The 12,146-nt window shown below is 43.9% G+C and overlaps 1 protein-coding gene across 1 annotated transcript in view; it reads left to right on the top strand.

Moving 5' to 3' along the window:
* Positions 1–12,146, top strand: part of CNGB3 (cyclic nucleotide gated channel subunit beta 3) — a 118,473-nt gene that overhangs the window by 70,386 nt on the left and 35,941 nt on the right. Inside the window, exons 7-10 of the mRNA XM_054017097.1 lie at positions 560–610; positions 3,486–3,572; positions 5,446–5,510; positions 7,692–7,814. Coding sequence (XP_053873072.1) covers positions 560–610; positions 3,486–3,572; positions 5,446–5,510; positions 7,692–7,814 — 326 coding nt within the window. The remainder of the gene's footprint in view (positions 1–559; positions 611–3,485; positions 3,573–5,445; positions 5,511–7,691; positions 7,815–12,146) is intronic.

Here is a 12,146-nt window from a genome sequence, read left to right on the forward strand (position 1 = left end):
ACCACTTTTCTTTTACTTGAAGCTGTTTGTACAATTCATGGATTTTAAAACCAGAAGGGATCATTATGATCATCTAATCTGAACTCCTGCATTTCTCTTAAAGGTGTGAAGTGATAATAAGGGAAGATAAAAAATAGTTCTGCCTTGGTATGAAAAAAGCCCTTATGATTCTAAAGTTATTTTAAAAAACACCTCTGATATAAATACAGTAAGTATAATAATAGATACAGTCCTTTAGAGACTTCTGATTAGCCTTTCCTAATAAGGTATTACCGTCAGTTCCCATGGTGAGCCATTTGAAAATAAATGTCTAATCATTATTAATGAATTCAGTGTTGATTGTTATAATGCTAATGATAGTGCATTTATTTAGCTTTCAAAGGCCTGATCCCTCTCAGAGATACTCAGAACTAGTCCCTGCATGTGCCCTGTACCACCGAGCTTTGCCACTGACTTTAATGGGTGCAGGGTCAAACTCTGGCCTGAACATTCTCAGGGACAGGGTTTTGGCAGATTTTTCTTAACTATGCTTTTTTCCCCCCTTTCTTTATAATTTTAGTCAGACAAAGTAGAAATGAAGAAACACTACCAGACATCTCTGAGGTTTCGGGTGAGTAGGTTGTGTGCTACTTTAGAGTTGCTTCAATGCTTTAAATTTTAGCCTTGGAGTTCCATGCTCCAATATTCCTTGTAGACCAAGGAATAATACTAAGGGTCAGTGACTGACTGTCATTTTAGCTTCTCACCAATTAAATCAAATGCCATGCTCATAAATATTGTTTATCATTAATAAAATATTGCCTTTGGCTGTATGATTCCCATTGACTGCAATGGGAGATAACTCTGTGAATGCATTAGATTCCAAAACTATGACTCAGTAGAGATTTGTTAAAGAAAGAAGCCAGTGCCCAGCTTAAAATCAAATGGTAACTTTAATTAAGAAACACTAGTATGTACTTGTGATAGTAACACGTGGTCTTAAATAGTAGATATCACCTTGGCTCCACGCAAGTAAATCTAAAACTCCTTCTAACTTTTAAAGCTCAGTGCCTTAGATAAAATCAAGGACCCATTTTATTTTAGGGCAGTTATTTCATTTTACTCTGAAATGTAATTTTCTCAGCAAGAGTGAAAAGACACTGTACTGAAAGTTACTGAGCCACAGGTCCCCAAGCATCTCTGAAATTACAACCTACGGCTCTGCTCCTGCAAACACCTTTGTACATGCTCCACTTTAAGCACACAAGAAGTCTCATAATTCCAAAGGCAGGGCTTGAATGCCTCAAGTTAAGCGATGCAGAAGTGTTTGCAGGATCAGAGCCCAAACAGACCGAATACAGACAATGGAGCAGGGAAGGGATTCAACCTGAAAGCAAAGTGATGGAGTGGGTATATTGGACCTGTGTCTTAGGTTTGATCCTGCAAGGTGATGAGTGCCCTTGATTTTTACTGAAGTTAGTGGGAGTTGATGGTTCTCTTCAGCTCCCAGGCCTGGGCTACACTACATTTTGGAATTTAATCATTTAATTAAATACTGACTAACTGTCACTGCATATTAAAATGTATGTGTCTAAATTTTGCCTTTCCTTCTGTGGGTGCATTAGAGGAGAGACAGTGGCCAGGGGAAACTCCTTCCCCAGTCAGTACTTTTTTTTTCAGGAGTCAGGTACAATCCATCTCTCAGCACGGGGAAGAAAAAGGATGGAGTCAATAGCTAGTGGTTAACGGCATTTCTCAGGGTGGAAGCATTTTGGGGGAGGTTGAAGGCAGAGTTCTGACCTCCATGAGCCCCTTTTGCTCCCTCACCACAGCAGCAACAGAGTAGGGTCTAAGCCAGGAGCCACTTCCAGGAGCGGCTCCTTTTAAGACACAGCACCTGGTTCAGGGGTCTCAAACTCCTGGCCCATGGGCCATCTGTGGCCTGCAAGCCTCCCCAGTGTGGCCCGCGGGACTCCAACAGTTTTGGGGCTGAGTCTCTCCCTTGACCCCACCTGCAGCCCCCGGGTGCTCCCCCCTCAGGGGCCCCGGCAGTGCAGTGGAGCTGAGCAGCATCTGCCTGCTCATTCCAGTGGCTGCCGGCCCCTCCCTGAGGCATAGGGGTGGGGCAGGGCTGTGCCTCCACACGCTGCCCCCACCCCAAGTGCCCCTGCGGCCAATGGGATGCTGCGGGGGGCAGTGGCACGTGGAGGACCCCTGGCCCGCCCTGCCTTGGAGCCCCAGGTATGCACCGCACCCCCAACCCCCTCCCAAAGCCTGCATCCCGACCCCCTCCTCCCATACCCCCTTCCGCCCCCAAACTCCCTTCCAGAGCCTGGACCCCTTCCCCTTCCCACACATCCTCTCCCACCCCAAAAGTCCCTCCCAGAGCCTGTGCCCCATCCCCACACACACCCAGCCCCCAAACTCCCTCCCAGAGCCTACACCCCTTCCCCAAACCCTCAAGACCCCAAACTCCCTCCCAGAGCCTGCACCCCCTTCCCACACACCCCCTCCTGTCCCCAAACTCCCTCCCAGAGCCTGCATCCCCAGCCCCCAAACTCCATCCCAGAGCTGCACCCCAGACCCCCTCCCGCCCCCAAACTCCCTCTCAGAGCCCAACTTCTTACCCCTTCTGCACCCAAACTCCCTCCCAGAGCCTGCACCCCAATCCTCTACCCCAGACCTCCTCCCCCACCCAAACTCCATCCCAGAGCCTTAGGCAGGTGGGGGGTGGAGTTTTTGGGGGGCGGGTTCTGGGTGGCATGAGTGACATTGGCCCTCTGGGAGGATTTGAGAACTGGCACTGGCCCTAAGGTAAATTGAGTTTGAGACCCCTGACCTGGTTGGTACAGCTTCCTTTCTCTCCCCAAAGCAGAGTTTCCACTTGGAAAGAATCAGGAAGAAAAAGAGGGAACCGCATGTGAAAAATACACTTATTGGAAGGCACACTGAAACTATGATAATGCGGGCAATAAAAGATCCTGAATGGGATAGAAGAGAATGGTTGCCTTGAAGGAAGCGTTGCCTACATCTGTTGTATAGTTATAGCAGGGGGTGCCCTTCCTCGTGCTCCCCACAGGTCCCTGGAGGTATTATGGCTTTGAAAATCATAATACTTCTCAGAAATGATTGTGAGGTGAGCCCTCACCCCCTCTCCTAAACCCTCATCATGTTTCAGGTTCATCGGCACCATAACTGAGCCTACATCATTTAATTATTAAGAGCAATGCTACAGTTAAATATCCAAGACATTGTCAATAATCCTCAGTAACTATATGAGAATCTGAGACATGTTGATCTGAGACATGAGAAGTAAGGGCAGAAGAAAGCTCCTGGTGTTTTCCTAGAGATGGTGTTGCTTGTCAGTTACTCAGAAATAGATGGACACTGTATGTTGACTGTTCAACTTTCATGTGCAATGATTATTAAATCTAGCCATGTTCACTACAGAATGTAAACAAGTTATAGTCATTGTCAAGTCTTAATTGAACTGTGCTCTTCAACAGCTTGATGCGGCATCAGTAATACCAGCTGATGTTTTATACTTCATCTTTGGGTTTAACCCAGTGTTTAGAGCAAACAAGCTGTTAAAGGTAAGACCAGAGAATTTATTATGACTGCTCGTCCACTGGAAAATATGAAAAGTTTAAAAACTATTGAAGATTTAGTATAAATATTTGGGAGTCTTTAGTTTTTGATTTTGTGAATGTTTCCTCTTTCTAAGAATCTAAGCTACATAATCAAACTACCACCAAATAAATAAGTAAAATATGTTGTTTTAATAATAGGATAATTGTTCTGGTTATTTTTCAGCTGATTTTATTTATATTTACTTTCTGACTTGTAAACAATATTTCTGTGATCTAGACTAGTTTGTTTCTACTAGTTTAAATTGAAATTGTTTTAAATACCCTATTTGCAAAAAAAACATGTAAAAAACCAGTTAAGATTGCTAAATGAGAATAATGTACTTACTGTTTACCTATCACACTACTTACAAAATTCAACCACTTAAAAGCAAGGGAGTGGATGGTTAAGGACAGCATATATCTTACACTGCCCATTTAATAAACATAAGCATATTTTTCTTATCAAGTGCAAGAAATGTACAGCACCCAGTATGGAGGGGGTGGGAAAGAGACAGATTATAACTCTGCCCCATCTCTACATCACCTTGCAGAACAGGTCAGCTGTATCATGGGAAGGTGCAGCCTGCACAGCCCCCTGCATCAGCCCAATTTTTTTTTGAGCTGCCAAATAAGGCAGTGGAGCTCCACATACCCACCCACCTCCCACCCCAACTCAGGCTAGTGGCTAACTGCCATCCTTTGGCCCTGGCATTTTACTATTCCTGCCCTTGAAAAACTCCCTGCTGAATTAGTCAATGTCAAAATCTCTCTCTTTGTTACATGTACAAAGCACTTTTCACATTATCTAAGCACTGCACAATGGGAATGGCATCTGTTATAGTGGCAAAACCCTTTCTGGAAGTCTATTTTAGATGCAAACTTATGCTACAGATTTACCTAAGGAAATAGCTTCCCTTATTATATTTAGTAGCTCTGTACTGACTTAAGAAATTTGGGCTGGTGAGAAGGGGTGGCATTGGTTTGATTGATTTTTAATGTCCTGACTGGCAACACAGAACCAAAATGGTAAGGAAGAATGTAAAGCAAAATGCTATATAATATCAGGCAAGTAAATTTGTGCTAGACAGAAAACAGCAAAAAGTACCTGTTAATGTTAAAGGCGTATAGCAAAACTAAAGTAAAAATAGTTAATGTGGGAGGAATTCAACACAGGAGTAGATTAACTAACCTTTAACATCACTTGAGGTCTCATGATGAATTTTTACAGTCCGGGATACCCTCAACAAACTAGGAAATGACAGGGATTTCAAGAATAGGGGAAAGGATTTTTTTAAATGATTAATTTACTTTGGCAAAATTATGTTCAGCCCAAGCAAGTACAATTTTAACTGAGTAAAAAGTCATTCATCAACATCATCAGTCATCACAGTAAATGGCAAGCAGGCACGTCATTTGCTATGGGACAAAGAGGTCAGTTGCCCCTCCCATACGTTGGTTTGCCCCCACCCCCAGACTTTTCATAGGTCTGTATGCGCCACTTTTTGCCTCCACCAACTTTATACGTGATTATATCTTGTAATATTCTATATGCCGACATAACTTTGCCCTGCTCCAAATTTTACTGAAATGACTCCCCTAATGACAAGACATCATCCATAACATAGCTAATAGGGACAAACACCACCCAAAATCTATGCTGAGCTCAATTTCTCATTTTAGCTTCACAGTTCACCTTTAAACTAGATGTTTAAGGAATGTCATACAAGTGAAAAATACATTATTTTCAAAATATGTATGTGTACCAATGTTAGTCCCATTAGAAAAATATATGTTATAAGGACAATGGTTCGATTGCTTTTATTTGGTTTCCGTCTAGCATATGGCCTTCTTTGAGTTCAATGACCGGTTGGAAGCTATCCTGGATAAAGCATACATCTACAGGTATGTGAGGGGTAGACTTACAGTATGCAAAGGTTGGCACAGAATTTCAATCATTGTCCTGAACATGCGGGAAGAAAGACAAGATGCCAGGCATGACTTTTCACAGTCTCAAAAAAGGCAACTAATGCAATGACTACAACAGACCAAAAAGGGGAGAGAAGAGCTGTTAATCCAGGCATGAAAGGGGGGACAGGGTACCCTCCCACAGGTATGCAGGGGTTAATGGCTTACTTAAGCCCCACCAGCCTATCCACTGGCTCAGATGATACCTTTTCTCCACTACTGGTCACCCCAACTCCCAACCCCAAGGGTGGGGGGACCCTTAAAGGAGCCATTGCCCTTTTTCCCACCAGTCCAGACAAAGCCTTTTTGGTTGTGGGGGTTGCATTCTGTCTCCCAGGTTGTCAGTCAAGCACAGTGTTGACTATGCTAAACCCCAAACGACTCCTCTCGGTTATTTTTTAACTGTCTCTCTTCATTATAGGCCCTGACCCTACAAACACTAATGTATATGGGTAATTTTATTCATACGAGTTATCCCATTCCGTTCAGTTTGATTGGCCTGCTAAACCCAGGGTTGTGAGTTCAGTCCTTGAGGGGGCCACTTAGGGATCTGGGGCAAAATCAGTACTTGGTCCTGCTAGTGAAGGCAGGGGGCTGGACTCAATGACCTTTCGAGGTCCCTTCCAGTTCTATGAGATAGGTATATCTCCATATATTATTTTTTATTATTATTATTATCTGGGGCACATGTCACCACACCAGACAGAATCTGAAGACCCATAAAGGGTTTATTTAATGGGATCATTACTGGAGACTTCCTTTGCTTATGGCTGAAGTGAGATTCTGTGTGGTAGTTTTCTGGCACATAGCAGCAGTCATGATACCAAGGTTGTTTGAATGTTTTTCTTTATGCATTGCTTTCACCTTGCCTTTGCTATGTACAGAATCTTCCTCCAATCACTCTCTTAGCTGAACATGGGGTGAGAATCAATGCAGCATAGACCTTGGAGAGTGGCGACTTTGTGCCTTCTTTATTGCAGGCTGTTCTAGGAAGCAAAACAGCTCCTAAATAACAGCACTACCCTATGGGCTGCACTGTGGCTAAGAATGCCCATAATGCTGCTCCCAACTTAATCAGCCCCACCCCCTCGCCCCCAGTTGTGCAATGTCATTTGCCTTATACCAAGTGTGGATTGTAGAGCAGCACAGGTAGCCGTATGTAATGCCTGCAGCCGGAAAAATTTCCTCCACGCAGCTCTGGGGCTTATATGGGTTCTTGTATGCTGCTGCCGTGGGAGCAAGAATCCCTTCCATGACACCTTGTTATATTTCAGACAATTACATTTAAATTATAGACTTGGGATTCTTGCATTACAAACCAACTATTTTATGAGATTTAGGCACAGAAGTTACATTCAAAAGGAAGGGAGAATATTATCTATATATTACAACCTAATACAGGGGTCGGCAACGTTCGGCACGCGGCTCACCAGGGTAAGCACCCTAGCGGGCCGGGCCAGTTTATTTACCTGCTGATGTGGCAGGTTCGGCCGATTGCGGCCCCCACTCGCCGCGGTTCGCCGTCCCGGGCCAATGGGGGCAGCGGGAAGCAGCGCGGGCGAGGGATGAGCTGGCTCAAGAGACTCAAGAGACTGAGGAACCAAAAGTACTGGCAGGAACAGGCATTTTGCAAGCTTCCTCGTGCAGCTCTCAATACACATAATTTCTGCTCCAGCCCTGAGCCTGTCTTCAGCAGAGTCTACAATACATTGATTCATACTCTACAATCCCATTAATACAGTTTCACCTTTCTATAAACATTTATAACCAGTTAAACCAATGGTTTATGAAGTCCTAAGAGAAACCTAATTTAGGAATGACCCTGCATCAACTACTCTATGAAGTATCAGAGGGGTAGCCGTGTTAGTCTGAATCTGTAAATTCACTATTCTATGAAGGTGATTCATTTGGCCTTTGGAGGAAGGCAGAGGCAGGAGATGGCACAGTGGAAAAACAGCTAGCAAATACCGGTCAAGGTGCTGTATTGTGGCAAGTAATAGCCGGTATTAATACAGCTATTGATCAAAATCAGGGAGTTCCATATTAAAGGGAAAATAAAAACAAACTGTTTTCCAGGAATTATATCAGCAGTGATTTGCAATATGTTGTCCTTTACAGAGTCATTCGAACAACTGGATACCTGCTGTTTATCTTGCACATTAATGCATGCATTTATTACTGGGCCTCAGATTTTGAAGGAATTGGCAGCACCAGATGGGTGTATGATGGCAAAGGAAATATGTAAGTCCTTTTTTTGCAAAAGATTTTTGTTGATTTTTTCCCAGCTTTGCTTGCAAGGTCTGCCCTTATTTTTATAACTGCTTGGATAGCTAACTTTTAGCACCATTACTGCTGATTGTGGGTAATGAATGGTGCTAATTATTTGGAGGGCAGGTGCAGTGAATAATTATTTTACCACTTTCCATTTTTATGGGTTTATGAGTCAGTTCTAACCACTAACTTAATTAAACATTTAAAATGCAACGCGGGTCATAAATTAAACTTACTTTTAGGTAAGCACATGGGAAGTGTTACAATCATTTGAAAGAGTCAGGGGAGTGGAATTGGGACAGACTATACTTCAAGGAAGCATCATGTAATTTAATATAACATTTTACCCCCTCTAGACTCCATGGTTATTGGTCTGAAAGAGGTCCCACAGGGTTTCTGTCATTTTCGACGAAGGTCATGCTTAAGCATGTTGTAAAAAAAATCTCCAGTGGGAAGGCGTAGGTATTGGCATACTCTGCCAATGGCTGCTCACAGCAACTGTGGAACTGGTGCCAAGGAATAGCTGTTAATTAAGATGAAGGAAAGAAAGAAGGAAAAATAGCAAAGTTATACAGTATATATTGTAGGTATAGATGTATAAAAGCATTTGAATTTCTTTCAAGGACAGTGATAAATTTAAAGCCACAGAGACCTAAATTTGTCCATTCGTTACATAGTTTGAAAAAGAACAGGAAACTGGCAATGTAAGTAAGTCTTAATCCAGCTGTAGCCATTATCTTTAATAATGTGCAAACATGGAGCATTAGCTTTTGATTTTATCAGACTTATTGAGCAATGCAAAGTTAAGCAGGGAATCAGCATTTTGATGGGAGATCTGCAAAAGAAACCCAGATGCTGCAGAAAGTGGAGTAGGCATATTTGGGGATGGAAGATCATATGGAAGGCAGTATTATTAATCGATAATTATTAGTAGTAATTAGGTTATTTCTAAGAAAAAATAAGGTTCAGTATATGCCTTAAGTTTCCATATCCCACTACTGTCCTGGGCTCTGGTCCTGCAAACAGATAGTCCTTCTGAACACACTAGGCCTATTCATAAAATTAAAGCTAAACACATGTAATTATTGATAAAATCAGAGCATCAGATTGCCAGGATTCTGACAAGAATGAGTAAGAGTGAATTTCAAGTATAGATGTTTAAGTCAGTGTCATTCTTGATTTACTTGCCTCGTAATTAAGGAGGGACCTAGACAACAAGCTCCTGCCTCATACTGATTCTGGGCAACATAATGAGTGCTCTGTCAGTAGAGAACTTACTTTGTCCTTTAAAATTCTAGTTTCTTCTGGAACGGACAAGAAGACAAAAGCAGAAGGTCTTCGCATTTTTTGTGGACAGAAATATTTTACATTTACGTTTAGAAGACCTACTAGTTCTTCTTTGAGTGGTTGCAGATACATAGTTCACCTAGGTATGCACGTGCCTAGTACACCAAAGCCAGAGAACTGTGCTTAGCAATACCCATTAGGGCGGTGGTTGCGTTCTCTGGCCCTAGAAGCCCCTCCGTGGCTATATAAGGCTGGTGCTGCCCTAACCTACCTCAGTTTTTTCTCACTGCCTGCAGCTTGAATCAGAGCATTCAGTGTGGTGTTCACCTCACAGTGTTTCAGTGGTTTTTTTTTTTTTCTGTAAATAGTTAGTTTAGTAGTACCATAAGTGTCATGTAGGTATTAGAGTTTAGTCCGGGGTCATGCCTTCTCTGGGTTTCAAACATTTTGCACTGTGTGGGGTGGCTATATTTACTAGTGACCCCCACTTGATGTTTACTGTGCCTTGCGGAAGAGCACATTAAGGAAAGGTGCTCTATTTGCTTGTCCTTTAAGAAGAGATCGTAGGTGGCAAGGGACTTGGGTTTGAAGAAGCACCTCATGGAGGAGGCCCTGAGGACCACTTCAGCTCCAGGGACTGCCACAGATCCTCAGGTTCCTTCAGAGAGCTCCTGAACCAGTATGGACTTGGGGTCCATGTCCGGACTCATTCACCCAGGAGGAAAAGGGATCATTCCCCTTTCTCTGGTTCCCCAAAGAAGAGAACCCACAAAACGAACCTGAGACTGCTCCAGAATCTGAAGAGATTCTTCTTCCTCCCCATCTAGGAGGAATGCAGACTGGCATGTGAGTCTCCCAATAAGTGGGAAAGAGCCAGGTCGTCAACCGACTCTGTACCATCGATTCCAGTACTGCTCCAAAGTTGTCCGTTGAGTCTGGTACTGATGACAGTGATGTCGGCACCAATAGTCTCCACACTGCCAATGTATCAGGAAGCAGTGGACTTGCTGGGCTTGCCTGTTCCTGACTCACCACTTATTCAAGAGCATTTGACTATGGTGGTCTTGCCTTCGGCGTTGTTGGCACCCGGTGACCAACTTATCAGTGTCAGCGCTATCCTCTATACTACCTCATACCAAGGGCCCTGGGTTTCAGTCAGCTTCCAGTTTGATACTGAGGAGACTGCCAGTGCAGGTGCTATCTTCAGTACCAATGGCAATTCCAGTGCAGTCTACGTCTGGGGGTCTGGTACCAACTTCATTTCAGTATGCCATAAGTCTGGATGAAGCATGCGCTGCATCCAGAGCTGACTGTAAAGATGTCTTGGTCCCCACACGGCCTTCTGCAATAATGACAGGGTCTATATTCTTCCGTAAATTGCACTCAGATCAAGATGAGTGATATCTCCATACGTTAGAGGTGAAGCAGTGCTTGGTGTCCTATCTGGAAAGGACTAAACCATTTTGTTCATCACCTTGGCTTTTTGTCTCCTGTGTGGATTGAATGAATGTTCCACCATTCTCTACAAAGACAATTTCCCAATGGATAACTTCCTGCATTATCATGGCTTTTGAAGTAGCTCAGGCTACATTCCCACAGTCAATATAGGCTCATTTCACAAGAGCCCAAGTGACATCCACTGCATTTCTTAAGGCAGGTCTACACTACGGGATCGATGCTCTGAGATCGATCCACTGGCAGTCAATTTAACGGGTCTAGTAAAGACCTGCCAAATCAACTGCAGATTGTTGTCCAGTTGATCCCTGTACTCTACCCCTGATGAGAAGAGTAAGGTAAGTCAATGGGAGATTTTCTCCCATCGACCCCCCCGCGGTGTAGACCCCACGGTAACTCGACATAAGGTACGTTGACTCCAAATGTGTTATTCACGTAGCTGGAGTTGCATAGTGTAGGTCAACTTACCGCGGTAGTGGAGACATAGCCTTAGTGATGTTTCAATACTGGTCATCTGCAGGCCTGCTACATGGTCTTCCATACATACTTTTGCCAAACATTATGCATATACCATGGCATCTAGGTTGGATGCAAACTTTGGGAAGGCAGTTCTGCAGTCACTGTTTAAGTGGACTCTGACTCCCACCTCCTGAGAGTACTGCTTGTGAGTCACCTGAGCAGAATGCACATCTGCATCCACTCAAAGAAGAAAGGAGGGTTACTTACTGCATTGTAACTGTTGTTCTTCAAAGTGTGGGTGCAGACGTATATTCAACAACCCACCCTCCCTCTCCTCTGAAGATGACCTTTTACAACACCAACATATGATCTTACCGCTATTTCCATGTATCATTGTACTTATAAAGGAGAAATCAGATGTAATCAGCAATTTATTTCACATGTGCTCGGAATGCACCAAAGTGTATTTTTCAAATAAAGCTGATTGCACTGCACTGAACATTTCAACACCTAATTTCTAGACGACTAGCCAACCAATGGAAGCCACAAATGCTGGGTTAGACACCTAGGCTCCCTCTGTAATGCAAGGGGAGAGAGAGTCACCCGAGAATGGGATCTATAAAAGCCAGCACACTAGGTGGGGAGCTGCCTAAATGAGACAATACCAGATGACAAGGAGAGGGATGGGTTCTAAGCCCCAGCACCCTCTCAGAGTTAGTGGCCCAAGTCTAGGCTGGAGGAAGATACCTATCTCTGCTTGGGATCCACAAAGGGAGTCTTTCCTGGAGTCATGTGCCTAAGCTGTTTCTTGCAAGAACAGAGGCAGCACATGCCTAACTCCAGACCAAGCAGCTGGGTGCTGGGATGAGGAGGAGAGGCGGGAAACCCCTGTTCAAATCCCTTCTCATCAGGCAAAGGGGGGAATTGAACTGGGGGGCTCCCACATCCCAGGTGAGTTCCCTAACCCCTGGCTAGAAGTTATAACAGAAGCCACTGCACCCTCCTTCGCCAGCTATTTGGTGTAGAGCTAAGTGTGGATCCGGCCCGGCAGGTGGGGGCAACATCTATCTTCACCTGTGTAACTCACTGCTAGTCTACTCA

Source organism: Malaclemys terrapin, chromosome 2, assembly GCF_027887155.1.
Source record: "Malaclemys terrapin pileata isolate rMalTer1 chromosome 2, rMalTer1.hap1, whole genome shotgun sequence".
NCBI classification, from domain to species: Eukaryota; Metazoa; Chordata; order Testudines; family Emydidae; genus Malaclemys; species Malaclemys terrapin.